The sequence below is a fragment of the Lissotriton helveticus genome, chromosome 9 (genome assembly GCF_964261635.1).
Source record: "Lissotriton helveticus chromosome 9, aLisHel1.1, whole genome shotgun sequence".
NCBI lineage: Eukaryota > Metazoa > Chordata > Amphibia > Caudata > Salamandridae > Lissotriton > Lissotriton helveticus.
In genome coordinates, this window is record NC_136070.1 from 60,720,502 (window position 1) to 60,735,512 (window position 15,011).

The following is a 15,011-nucleotide window of genomic DNA, read 5'->3' on the forward strand; positions in this document are numbered from 1 at the left end:
GTAGACGGATATTGCAAGTCACCCTGGTGTTCTGTAACCTTATAAAGGAACTTGGCCTTTGGCCTGGTTCCTCTATATGCTCGCGGAACTCCTCAGTGACTTGCAATATCCTTATAACGTACGGCAGGGAGTCCCTTGGTCCCATACATCATACATTTAATTTTTGTAAAGTCAAAAGGTCTTGGCTAATGCCAGACCTACAAAAGTGTGACAGTTACTGTCTCCTCGTCCCATTGGCTCATTGACTAGAAAAGAGCACCCCTTTACCGAAAAAATCACTAAAACAGAAGCTGAATCTCATCTAAAAAAAAGTACAAATAGCAAGCAGCCCTTGGATACCTTTTGGTTAAATTGGTGAACAAACAATATATACGAACAAAGAGCCTCTTTCTGAGCATTGCTATTAATAATGCAGTTCATGCTGTGTAAAGGACTAGATCAGTTGCGGTCCTGTCTAACCTTAACTTCTTCTGCTGTCCTGCAGTCCTTCCTGTACCTAGCCTGGTATACAACCATGTCTATCCTCGGCCATTACAACAACTTCTTCTTCGCTGCTCATCTGCTGGACATTGCCATGGGGTTCAAGACGCTGAGAACCATCCTGTCCTCTGTGACTCACAATGGCAAACAGGTGAGTGGGTCTGAGCTTCACCCCTCCTTTCAGTTGAATGACGTATGAACTGAGTGCCAGGGATCTTTGGCAGATTCACCAGACACAGCTCTAGGAGTCCATTGACCCATGGCTCGCTCTTGAACTTGAGAGAGAATGTTTGTCTCTATTGAACTAGCCCTTTTATGATGAATGTGCGATCTGAAAGGACTGGTATATAAAGTACATCTGTGTTACAATGGGGAGCACACCCTGGCCAGCTGCACACAGAAGCACCATAGTTATTTTAGAGTGATTAAGATTCTGTTTTTCCATATGGTAACCAGCATCCCTAAATATTCCATTGGAAGACAGTGCCATGCAATCAAAGTCCAGGCTTGCAGCTGTTAATGTTGTGATTGGTCTAATACCTGCATCCCTAAATATTCCATTGGAAGACAGTGCCATGCAATCAAAGTCCAGGCTTGCAGCTGTTAATGTTGTGATTGGTCTAATGTCTGCATCCCTAAATATTCCATTGGAAGACAGTGCCATGCAATCAAAGTCCAGGCTTGCAGCTGTTAATGTTGTGATTGGTCTAATACCTGCCTCCCTAAATATTCCATTGGAAGACAGTGCCATGCAATCAAAGTCCAGGCTTGCAGCTGTTATTGTTGTGATTGGTCTAATGCCTGCATCCCTAAATATTCCATTGGAAGACAGTGCCATGCAGTCAAAGTCCAGGCTTGCAGCTGTTAATGTTGTGATTGGTCTAATGCCTGCATCCCTAAATATTCCATTGGAAGACAGTGCCATGTAAACAAAGTCCAGGCTTGCAGCTGTTAATGTTGTGATCTGTCTAATACCGCTAGAAACAAAAGAAGGAGTACCACCAACGTGGAATCACAGATTCCTAATGGGGTGTGTGGTTGAACAAAAAGAGGGAAGTTCTCCTTTTGTTAAGAAACCCCTCACTCACCACCTAGTGGTGACATGCTTCATCATCGGGGTCCACCCTAATGACCTAGCGTCATCAGGGTGTGCTACAATACCTGTTTACAGTGGAGCTGGTTGTGAGTGAAGGTGCGTGAGAAAAAAATGATAAGTGTGTTAAAAATTGTCCTGGTTTGAACTTGGGAAAAATAAAACTTTATTTGCAAGCAACTGGACAATGTTAAAATCGTGGCGAGATAAAGTGAGGGTAACTATGAACCCGTGTATCTCTGTATGTGTCTGGTCTACATGTTTCAACCATGAAGGTTTCGATTAACCAGGTTTTCTTCAGGACCAAAAACCAGTAGAGTGGATGGTCTGCGTCCCCTAAAAGACGCACCCGGTCCTACTCTCTGGGACCACTGAATGGCAAAAGTGTGCCGGTGGTATCAGCTTGCACCTCAATGGGTAAGCTTAAAAAGTCAAAATACTCTCAATAGAGTAATGATTGACATCATAGGGCAGGGGAGGTTATCCTCGTTCCGAAACGTATTAGTTTTGAAGCGAGGTCTATGGCCGTTAACCTACTTCCGTCCGCCGCCCTGTTATTGGCATCTGTCTAATACCTGCATCCCTAAATATTCCATCGGAGAACAGAGCCATGCAGTCAAAGTCCAGGCTTGCAGCTGTTAATGTTGTGATCTGTCTAATACCTGCATCCCTAAATATTCCATTGGAAGATAGTGCCATGCAGTCAAAGTCCAGGCTTGCAGCTGTTAATGTTGTGATTGGTCCAATACCTGCATCCCTAAATATTCCATTGGAAGACAGTGCCATGCAATCAAAGTCCAGGCTTGCATCTGTTAATGTTGTGATCTGTCTAATACCTGCATCCCTAAATATTTCATCGGAGAACAGAGCCATGCAAAGTCCAGGCTTGCAGCTGTTAATGTTGTGATTGGTCTAATACCTGCATCCATAAATATTCCATTGGAAGACAGTGCCATGCAATCAAAGTCCAGGCTTGCATCTGTTAATGTTGTGATCTGTCTAATACCTGCATCCCTAAATATTTCATCGGAGAACAGAGCCATGCAAAGTCCAGGCTTGCAGCTGTTAATGTTGTGATTGGTCTAATGCCTGCATCCCTAAATATTCCATTGGAAGACAGTGCCATGCAGTCAAAGTCCAGGCTTGTAGCTGTTAATGTTGTGATTGGTCTAATACGTGCATCCCTAAATATTCCATCGGAGAACAGAGCCATGCAGTCAAAGTCCAGGCTTGCAGCTGTTAATGTTGTGATCTGTCTAATACCTGCATCTCTAAATATTCCATCGGAGAACAGAGCCATGCAAAGTCCAGGCTTGCAGCTGTTAATGTTGTGATTGGTCTAATACGTGCATCCCTAAATACTCCATTGGAAAACAGTGCCATGCAATCAAAGTCCAGGCTTGCAGCTGTTAATGTTGTGATTGGTCTAATACCTGCATCCCTAAATATTCCATTGGAAGACAGTGCCATGCAATCAAAGTCCAGGCTTGCAGCTGTTAATGTTGTGATTGGTCTAATGCCTGCATCCCTAAATATTCCATTCGAAAACAGTGCCATGCAATCAAAGTCCAGGCTTGCAGCTGTTAATGTTGTGATTGGTCTAATGCCTGCATCCCTAAATATTCCATTCGAAGACAGTGCCATGCAATCAAAGTCCAGGCTTGCAGCTGTTAATGTTGTGATTGGTCTAATGCCTGCATCCCTAAATATTCCATTGGAAGACAGTGCCATGCAGTCAAAGTCCAGGCTTGTAGCTGTTAATGTTGTGATTGGTCTAATACCTGCATCCCTAAATATTCCGTTGGAAGACAGTGCCATGCAAACAAAGTCCAGGCTTGCAGCTGTTAATGTTGTGATTGGTCTAATGCCTGCATCTCTAAATATTTCATCGGAGAACAGAGCCATGCAAAGTCCAGGCTTGTAGCTGTTAATGTTGTGATTGGTCTAATACCAGCATCCCTAAATATTCCATCGGAGAACAGAGCCATGCAATCAAAGTCCAGGCTTGCAGCTGTTAATGTTGTGATTGGTCTAATACCAGCATCCCTAAATATTCCATTGGAAGACAGTGCCATGCAAACAAAGTCCTGGCTTGCAGCTGTTAATGTTGTGATTGGTCTAATGCCTGCATCCCTAAATATTTAATCGGAGAACAGAGCCATGCAAAGTCCAGGCTTGTAGCTGTTAATGTTGTGATTGGTCTAATACTAGCATCCCTAAATATTCCATCGGAGAACAGAGCCATGCAGTCAAAGTCCAGGCTTGCAGCTGTTAATGTTGTGATTGGTCTAATACCTGCATCCCTAAATATTCCATTGGAAGACAGTGCCATGCAGTCAAAGTCCAGGCTTGCAGCTGTTAATGTTGTGATTGGTCTAATACCTGCATCCCTAAATATTCCATTGGAAGACAGTGCCATGCAATCAAAGTCCAGGCTTGCAGCTGTTAATGTTGTGATTGGTCTAATACCTGCATCTCTAAATATTCCATCGGAGAACAGAGCCATGCAAAGTCCAGGCTTGCAGCTGTTAATGTTGTGATTGGTCTAATGCCTGCATCCCTAAATATTCCATTGGAAGACAGTGCCATGCAGTCAAAGTCCAGGCGTGTAGCTGTTAATGTTGTGATTGGTCTAATACCAGCATCCCTAAATATTCCATCGGAGAACAGAGCCATGCAGTCAAAGTCCAGGCTTGCAGCTGTTAATGTTGTGATCTGTCTAATACCTGCATCTCTAAATATTCCATCGGAGAACAGAGCCATGCAAAGTCCAGGCTTGCAGCTGTTAATGTTGTGATCTGTCTAATACCTGCATCTCTAAATATTCCATCGGAGAACAGAGCCATGCAGTCAAAGTCCAGGCTTGTAGCTGTTAATGTTGTGATTGGTCTAATACGTGCATCCCTAAATATTCCATTGGAAGACAGTGCCATGCAAACAAAGTCCAGGCTTGCAGCTGTTAATGTTGTGATTGGTCTAATACCTGCATCCCTAAATATTCCATTGGAAGACAGTGCCATGCAAACAAAGTCCAGGCTTGCAGCTGTTAATGTTGTGATTGGTCTAATGCCTGCATCCCTAAATATTTAATCGGAGAACAGAGCCATGCAAAGTCCAGGCTTGTAGCTGTTAATGTTGTGATTGGTCTAATACCAGCATCCCTAAATATTCCATCGGAGAACAGAGCCATGCAGTCAAAGTCCAGGCTTGCAGCTGTTAATGTTGTGATTGGTCTAATACCAGCATCCCTAAATATTCCATTGGAAGACAGTGCCATGCAATCAAAGTCCAGGCTTGCAGCTGTTAATGTTGTGATTGGTCTAATACCTGCATCTCTAAATATTCCATCGGAGAACAGAACCATGCAAAGTCCAGGCTTGCAGCTGTCAATGTTGTGATTGGTCTAATGTCTGCATCCCTAAATATTCCATTGGAAGACAGTGCCATGCAGTCAATGTCCAGGCTTGTAGCTGTTAATGTTGTGATTGGTCTAATACCAGCATCCCTAAATATTCCATCGAAGAACAGAGCCATGCAGCCAAAGTCCAGGCTTGCAGCTGTTAATGTTGTGATCTGTCTAATACCTGCATCTCTAAATATTCCATCGGAGAACAGAGCCATGCAAAGCCCAGGCTTGCAGCTGTTAATGTTGTGATTGGTCTAATACGTGCATCCCTAAATATTCCATTGGAAGACAGTGCCATGCAAACAAAGTCCAGGCTTGCAGCTGTTAATGTTGTGATTGGTCTAATACGTGCATCCCTAAATATTCCATTGGAAAACAGTGCCATGCAATCAAAGTCCAGGCTTGCAGCTGTTAATGTTGTGATCTGTCTAATACCTGCATCTCTAAATATTCCATCGGAGAACAGAGCCATGCAGTCAAAGTCCAGGCTTGTAGCTGTTAATGTTGTGATTGGTCTAATGCCTGCATCCCTAAATATCCCATTGGAAGACTGTGCCATGCAGTCAAAGTCCAGGCTTGCAGCTGTTAATGCTGTGATTGGTCTAATACCTGCTTCCCTAAATATTCCATTGGAAGACAGTGCCATGCAGTCAAAGTCCAGGCTTGTAGCTGTTAATGTTGTGATTGGTCTAATGCCTGCATCCCTAAATATCCCATTGGAAGACTGTGCCATGCAGTCAAAGTCCAGGCTTGCAGCTGTTAATGTCGCAATTGGTATAATGCCTGCATCCCTAAATATTCCATTGGAAGACAGTGCCATGCAATCAAAGTCCAGCTGTTAATGTCGCAATTGGTCTGATACCTGGCGAGAAAGCATTCTTCTATATTGGTTAGAGTTCTGAGTACGAGGTCAGAGTTGAATAACCTTTTCTAGTTAGTGACAGTTTTCTGAGGTAATGATGGAGTGATATAATGTAATCATAATCTGTGATTGTAATCACTGTGAGTGTATGTGCAGTAATATATTTAGGTTAGAACAATGTGCAGAAGTCCAGGTCCAGCTTCGTACATCATCCATTATTCTCATGTCAATCACTGGCACTAGGCTGTCATCAGGACAGTGCTTCTCTTGACTAATGTGTGTTCGTCTTCCAGTTGGCGCTGACAGTAGGACTCTTGGCAGTCGTCGTGTACCTGTACACTGTGGTGGCCTTCAACTTCTTCCGCAAGTTCTACAACAAGAGCGAGGACGAGGACTCGCCAGACATGAAATGCGACGACATGATGACGGTAGGAGAAGCAGAGTTAGAGGCTGTAACGCAAATAAATGAAAACATTTATCTCAATGTGAATTATTGAACCTGCCCAAAAAACGAGGCAGTCAAATAATTGTGCTCCACGTACTGAGTCCAGGCAGGTTATCTAGGATCTGTGATGCCGCGTTAGGTGAAGCAATCCACAAGCAGGGGACTCTCTTTCACTCTAGAAGTCTATGCATCTCTGTACCCGTACATGTGACATAAATGCATCTTGCCAACTACACGCTTTGACCTAATTAGGAATTAAACCAGGTGTAACATGTGTCTTTGTGAGATGTATGTGATCCTCTATTACATAAGCTATAAGTCTTTGATGCTTTATGGGATGTATGTAATCCCATGTCACATAATGTACAGGTAAGAAGTGAGGGCCAGATGTAGGAACGCTACTACCGGTCGGTAACGGCCGAAATCGGCCGTTACCGACCAGTAATAGGCTTTTGTGATGCAGGTGTGCAATTTACAGATTCCGTAAATACCGAATCGGTATTTACCGATTCAGTATTTACCGAATCATCATTTACCGATTCGGTATTTACCGAATCTGTAAATGATATGTAGGAAGCACTTTGAAGAGTGCTTCTGTGCCTTAAGGATTCGTTATTTACCCCCAACTATTAGTTGGTGGTAAATAAAGAATACCTCTGCAAAATGCAAATGTGTGCATTTACACCAGTGCCATGTGGCAGACACACATGCCCTTAGGGCATGTATGTATGCCACATGTGCACACAAGCACTATTCAGGGGTGCAACAGGGTGTCAAAGGGACACCCTGCCACCCTTGACTCTTTCCCTATTTTACCGAATCGGTATTTACCAATTCGGTAAATAACATTCATTCCTATGGGCCTCCAGGCCCATAGGAATGAATGGCAATTACCGAATCGGTAAATACCGATTCGGTAAATACCGAATCTTAACGATTCGGTATTTTTTACCAAATTTTTATCTACATAGCATTTACCGATTCGAAAATACTGAATCGGTAAAATTCGGTATTTTCGAATCGGTAAATTTCAATTACCTACATCTAGCCGTGAGTTGCTTGCTCCCTGGTGTTGCGAACAAACACTGCCAAGGCATATACTCACCTACCGGACCATATTTATAATTTTTCACGCAGTGCAATGCAATAAGACACTTTGCTGCGTGAAAGGTAACGGTCAGAAATGCACCATATTTAACATTATACGGGACATTCCTGTCCTTTCCTAGTGCTGGCGCACTTTTGACTGCCAAGCGCAGGCAATATTGTATTGTGGTGCAAGGGCGCCTGCGTTGTAGGCAGGATTGTTTTTGTGCAGGAAGAGATACCTTCCTGCACAAAACACTCCTGAGAGGCATTTTCCTCTTTCTCTGTGTGCTGCAGAATGCAGCGCACGTAGAAAAGGGAAAACTATGAGAAATAAAGATATTTCTCCTCATTATGTCTGACCTGGGGAAGCATAGCATTATGACACATTACCAGGTCTACCACCTACGGTAAATCTGGGAATTCAACAAAATCCATGGGTGTTTGCGTGTGAATACCAACGTAATACTCACAAAAAAAAAAAAAAAACACTGCCTAACAAGGAATTATACAATTGCCAATAGTCACTGATATGCCAACAAAAGTCTCATAGTACCCCAAGGAAAAACATACAAGAATACGGTATGCAAAAATATTTCTAAACAAATCAGGGTAGAAAAAAAAAACAATCACTTTTTTATGATTATGTTATCTGAAATGTATTATATCAAATCAAAAACCAACCATATTAATGTTGGATGGATGATTATAGCATAAAACAAAATAGCAATATAACAAAATACCCAGGCGCAACAAACACCCTACACAGAACTCCCAGTCAAACCCAATAGCAAACTTATTGATTCCCACATGCCACGGAATCAATCATGTCTAGTGATTTCATAAGGTAACCTCTTATAGAACCCCCCTCTAACACAGTGTATAGCCCTTGGTGAATACAAAATGTACAATGGTAAAACAGATGATGTGAACACAGTACATGTTTCATTGCCTAAGATAACAGATTAGTGCAATTCATTTGGTACAATTTTGTTGATATCCAAAATCAAGAGCTCAGAGGGGAGACAGGAGAAACAGTGCAACTCCAGCGCCGACCCAAGTTTCGGTGTATGACCCCAATGTTGGGTCTCACCTTCTTCAGGGCGCAAACATAGGGAGACGAAAAATGAAAGAAGAAGCGCCTAGGTTTTGAGACAAACTGTTGAGGACTCGAAGGGGATATCACTGTAATGCCCCAAGTTAGGCGGTAGGACAGGTTTATCAACAAAATTGCGGTAAAGGAGATATTTAGGTATTGCTGTAATAATGAGATGCGGCCAAATGGAGGCCGTCCACAAAGAAATAGCTTTCACTGATTCACAGAAGAAAGTACCTCCTCAGGGCAGAAGTATTAATGGCTGCACGAGGTAGGAACATTATCCACATGCTCCAAAATACAAGAGCCTAATAATGCACCGACAGGAGCCATCCTGTTATCCCGAGCGACGCTGCTGCCTGGACTCTAATGACATGGAACCTATATTGGGATCATAATAGGCTCTTGTATATTGTACCATTTGACCGCATCTTATGGGGTATTTATGCCACCCTTGTAAATATGGGGCAGCGTCAAAATCAATGGGTATGCCCACAGCTACACCATTGACCTCTCCTTGCAGGCTAAGTATAGAATGAAAGGGTGTCTTATTTAAAAGGCGGTGTTAACCCACGTTAAGTGGCTTAACACTGCCTTGTAAATAAGGCGAAGCCTGTATCACCACCACAATGTCTTTAAAAATTATGTTGTGGTGGCAATAGGGGCTTCTATATCCGCCCTTTTGTGCTGTCGCAAAGCCATGCAGAGTGGTGAAACGTAGAGATTAAGTGTTTTACTCCAGCGCAAAATGGTTTTATCACTGGAAAGTAGTTCGTAAAGTACAGCAAATAGCGCTTTGCGCAGTTTTGCTCTACTTTGTATCAAGAGAGTCTCCCATGGGTGGACCATGGGTATTCCCACGCTACCACTAGTGGTTTTTGACGCAGCACCCTATTTACTAAAATTGATAGCCAGAGCTGTGCATCTAAAAGTAATACTCCCTTGAGATATTGTTGTTATTTCTCCTAAGTTTTCTCCCTTTCCACATGTGCTGTAATGTACAGCACACATCCAATTTGTGAAAAGTTGTAAAATTTGTCTAAGCATAGTACTTGGTACTAGAAGGTCGCCTATTTTGTGCCAGCGCAGGGGAAGAGAAAAGTGCCGCCTTATCTTAGTAGATAGGGCTCCGGAGTCCTCTCACTCCCGTAGCACAATGTAGCCGAGAAACTTTGGGTGCTGTTCTGTGTTACCCTATATTTTAGTAAATATTTCCCTAAGTCTGATCATATAATGCGTCAGAAAACCCAGCAAACCACAGGCATCCAGGACTCAAAAGCACACCACATGCCAATCCTAGAGGCAGGATTCGCCACGATCCACATGATCGACACACCATCCACAATTTGGTGTGACCTCTTGACGGTCTGCAACGTGTAGAGAAGGACCCAAGATTTGAAATGTACTAAATGTTCGGGTGTTATTGGTATTGAGGCCCTATAGGAGACTTACTTTACCCATTGGCCAAATGCGAATGTATTCCCCTTCCAATTATTTTTCATGACTGTAAACCCTTTTCGTTCCATTCTAATTCATTTTCTGTTGTAAGTGTGCAATGATGGCTTCTCCAGAGGAGTGGATGAGGGGAGATAAATCACAATCAAAATACAGTGATGATGATGCTGTGAATAAGGCTGAATGGGGAGCTTGGGCTGTGTCACCAGGATTCTGCACCATGAGGCGGCACTGACTCAGCAGTGGCATACGTGCCAATCGTGATCTTACCCTTTCATTTGCTTCCTCCTTGCAGTGTTACCTCTTTCACATGTATGTGGGCGTCCGAGCTGGGGGTGGTATTGGCGATGAAATTGAAGACCCGGCTGGCGATCCCTACGAGATGTACCGCATCGTTTTCGACATCACCTTCTTCTTCTTTGTGATCGTCATTCTGTTGGCCATCATCCAGGGTAGGTGCCAGTTACGTGGTAGGTTCTGCACCAGCCCTGATGTCCTGACAGATGTGCTGGCCTCTAGGGAGATGTGCTGATTTCCCCATAGATCAGCCAGCCAGCTTGGCAAGAAAGCCCGCACGATAGAGTGATGGCATCTCTAGTACTAAAATGTAAAAGGTGATAATTGCACAGGATTCATTATCTCAGTAATGAACACTGCGGGAAAGGTCATATTTTGCATTGATTTTGCTATTAAAAATATTGGCGGAAATGTGTTATAGAGCTCCATTCATATTATAATTAAGGCTTCCAGTTTTCCTTTTGTTACTGATTTTTACAGATAAACACAAACAGAAAACAATGTGTTTTCTGTCCGTATTTATTTTTGAAGGCCAAAAAATACAGAAAATGGTGCTTCTTTTGAGAGACTCTCGAAGCTGTCTTTCATGAATTCAGACAACAGCTGAGCATATAGACAGCATGGGAAATTAAACAACAGAAGGAGGTTTCCTTGAATACAGGCATATCTTAACATATATTTGTAATATAACGCTAATATGTACCTGTGAGTGTAGCTTTTGTTATACGTGGCAGCTTAGTTTGCTAAAACATGAGCATTCATGTGTGAGTGCAAGTCGCAGATTTAAATAAACATGGAAATATACAATTGTATGGCTCCATTTATACTCTGAACAAAAAATAAGTATTTTCCCCGCAGGGAATTACAACGGGGTCGTTACAACGACCGCGTTGTAATTCCACACACCATTACCCCGCAAGTCTTAACAACGACTTGCGGAGGGGGGCACTGGATGTTGGAATAGTATAATTTACTATTCCAACCACAGACTGTGCGTACAGGTGGGAAGGTGTCGGATTTTAAATCCAACACCTTCTCCCCCTCCGCAACTCGTTGTTCCGACTTGCGGAGTAATGGTATGATTAGTGTTGTGACAGGAGCATGCTGGTGGACACTCAGCGGTATCACAAATTATTTTGGGTATTTTTACCTTAGATGTTGTTACCGCGCTGCCTCACTAGTTTATCATTGAGAGCTGCCGCCACTTGGAGCTATATTCATGTGCAGTGGGTGACAATATTGGCAGACCGAAACCTAATATGAATATCTTTCAAAATACCTTCATGTCTAAAAAAGTACATCAAGATAAAGAAGTGGCTAACAGTTATGAACAACAGACCAGATCGCCAAGAAAAGGGCCACCTGTAATTGCTAATCAAAACCCATTATGGATTCCCATCAATAACTTGTATGGATCAATGTTTTCATTTGGTAATCCTGCCAGGGTATTCTGTCTCTTGATCATTGAGACATACGGCATACCCCCATCGTTGGCATGGGGTAATGACCTACAATTACTAGATTAGACCAAATGATGATGATCTGATGGGAAAGTGCAGTGCAAAAAATATAAAGATGAATGTGATGGTTAAAACAGGATAGGGAGCTTTAACAAAAATTACTTTATTGGGCATAAGCCCCTTCCTTGTTAAAAACAAGAACAGTGCAACAACATAAACGCAGTTTAAACAAATAGCTGCGAGAGGACCAACATGTTTCAGCCTATTATGGGAAGAAACCCAAGGCTTTCGTCAGGGTCTCTGTTCTCAAAGAATGCTACTGCCAAATTAGTGAGAAACGTGTGAAAAGAATTATAATAAAAAACACACAAGTGAATTAATAACAGTAAAGGATATATTTCTCCTACATCTGTTTCAATTCCTCCTTGGCACCTGGTGTGATCCAGTGTGCCCGGGGAAAGGACCTCACCTCTTCCTGGACCTGGCTCAGGTAAATGTGAGACCCCGCTCTGTCCGTCGTTGTCCCAAACAGTGACTGAGTCAGAGGGAGGCCTCCCCCTGACTCAGTCACCGTTTGGGACAACGACGGAAGAGGTGAGGTCCTTTCCCCGGGCACACTGGATCACACCAGGTGCCAAGGAGGAATTGAAACAGATGTAGGAGAAATATATCCTTTACTGTTATTAATTCACTTGTGTGTTTTTTATTATAATTTTTTTCACACGTTTCTCACTAATTTGGCAGTAGCATTCTTTGAGAACAGAGACCCTGATGAAAGCCTTGGGTTTCTTCCCATAATAGGCTGAAACATGTTGGTCCTCTCGCAGCTATTTGTTTAAACTGCGTTTATGTTGTTGCACTGTTCTTGTTTTTAACAAGGAAGGGGCTTATGCCCAATAAAGTAATTTTTGTTAAAGCTCCCTATCCTGTTTTAACCATCACATTCATCTTTATATTTTTTGCACTGCACTTTCCCATCAGATCATCATCATTTGGTCTAATCTAGTAATTGTAGGTCATTACCCCATGCCAACGATGGGGGTATGCCGTATGTCTCAAGGATCAAGAGACAGAATACCCTGGCAGGATTACCAAATGAAAACATTGATCCATACAAGTTATTGATGGGAATCCATAATGGGTTTTGATTAGCAATTACAGGTGGCCCTTTTCTTGGCGATCTGGTCTGTTGTTCATAACTGTTAGCCACTTCTTTATCTTGATGTACTTTTTTAGACATGAAGGTATTTTGAAAGATATTCAGATCAGGTTTCTGATTTAGACCTCTAAGTTTGTTTGTTGTTCATGTTGTTCCTTCAAGGGGATAGAACTTAGACGGGTCTTTACATGTCCCTTTAGCCCTCCGATACCGTCTTGTTAGTTATATAGACCGAAACCTAACCAGCGCTGTACGAACCAAGCCCTGAAAATGTTTGCTATCGAAATCATACAACACGCATCAAGTAAAATATGACAAAGTCTCTTCAAAATTCAAACAAAAAAGCGTATTTCTTTATCATGTGGAAACTTTGACTTAATAGCTCACGTCCTAGTGCTGCCCTCAGAATTAATTATTAAAAGTGACAGTTTTTACACATGAACTAAGAACCATTCTGTCCCTGCCCCTACCTGGGCGACATTGCCATTAGTGAACTAAGAGGTAAGACAGTTGTCACGTGAACCATGCATGTGGCCCAGATTATTAGCGATACAACATTATAGACTATTAAAACAGATTCAATAGGTTTTTGTACAGCTGGTATTCTGAACTCACATATTGGAAGATGCTTTCATATGTGATATTGAGAAAAAGGAGTACCAGAAAAATAAAATATTTGCCTAAAATAACACAATTTGGTTAAGCGGACAAGCAACAATTAATACGGGTTTTTTGGTTGCACTTTTTGGAAATTATCCTCTAAATGGGTATCTTTTTGTCTCTCCTTTAATCTCAAATGTACAAGCATTGTTTTTACCTCTTTGTGCATGAGGGTTGTGCGAGGGTGGCAGGCAGAAGCCACATGAAAGCTCGACTTGTTATGGGCTCGAGGTTCCAACAAGATCTTGGCCTGATCCAGAGCCAGGCTTCAGGCTCGAGCTTTCGGTAGCTCGCCCGGTCTGATCCTAACTCATGAATATTGAAGAGGCAGGATTTCTGCAAATCCTATGTCAGACTCGGCCCGGTGTTACAGTCTTTTATGGCACCCGCCGCCCCGCCCATGGCCACCTTCTCCAAGAATTCCCTCACTACCACTCTCCAACAGTGCACCTCATATCTCCATAGCCTCTCTCTCAGCAGGCACATTAACCCACCACACTACTTCGGGATGTGTCAAAACTGTTACTAGACAACATTTCGATCTCCCACCAGCAGTAACATTAATCACCAGTTATTGCGACATTTTTATTGTTGCCTGAAAACTGCTGGACCCCAAAGAAGTTAACACTTTTAAACCAATAGTCATTTTGAAACAAGACGCCCCCCACCAAAGTGGGTGCCAGGTGCAGCTGCACCGGTCGCACCGTCCTTAAGCCAGCCCTGATCGGATTCTTTGTATTGATCTCGCTTGATACATTTTACCCATGATAACAAAATGGCCTGGCTGCACTGCAGATGTTGGACAAACACTGAACTGGGAAGAGGCCTGGCTGGGATTCTTATTTTTATATCAAGAAAAGTAATACAAATGAAGGATTAGCAAATTGCAAGCACGTCATTGTCAACAACGTTTTCTTGTGTTTCCAGGGCGATGATATTACTGAAACATTGCTCACATATAAGCATTCAGATTCGCAGTTCCCCGCCGAGTCTTGGCCTCGCCCCCACAGGCAGCAGGTGCGCTTCTTTCTGCCTGCGTCACAGAGGGCGGGGCCACGCACGTTTAAAGGTCACTTTAACATGATTCTGGTGTGGGTGACGTACCACGTGCTGCACGCCCGATTTACTTCTTTCTCTCTTGTTTTGTCAGGTTTAATTATCGATGCGTTTGGAGAGCTGAGAGACCAGCAAGAACAAGTCAGAGAAGATATGGAGGTAAAGTGAAATACAAGGCACTACACTATCGACAAATGCATTCTAGAGCGGCCTTTACAGAGGTTTGATGGCTGGAGGGTGGCATTAACAGTCTAATTACCCTAATGGACAGGATCAGACTGCCCTACAGACCAATCAGGCCGTACCTGAAGGGCTGGGCTGAAAGATCAGTGTGTGTGTCGTTTTTTGGCTGTTTGTGGGCCTGCTTTATGGTCTGCTGGGCCCGTTTTTACTGTTGATTTTCTTGATATTAAAGCAAACATTGCCTGCAGCAAATTCAAATCAATGCAGTCTTCC

The 15,011-nt window shown here is 42.9% G+C and overlaps 1 protein-coding gene across 1 annotated transcript in view; it reads left to right on the forward strand.

Annotated features, from left to right (window-relative positions):
* The window catches only part of RYR3 (ryanodine receptor 3), a 1,933,484-nt gene that overhangs the window by 1,838,712 nt on the left and 79,761 nt on the right, over positions 1–15,011 (forward strand). Inside the window, exons 97-100 of the mRNA XM_078661960.1 lie at positions 485–631; positions 6,135–6,269; positions 10,219–10,375; positions 14,650–14,714. Of these exons, the coding sequence (XP_078518086.1) occupies positions 485–631; positions 6,135–6,269; positions 10,219–10,375; positions 14,650–14,714 (504 nt within the window). The remainder of the gene's footprint in view (positions 1–484; positions 632–6,134; positions 6,270–10,218; positions 10,376–14,649; positions 14,715–15,011) is intronic.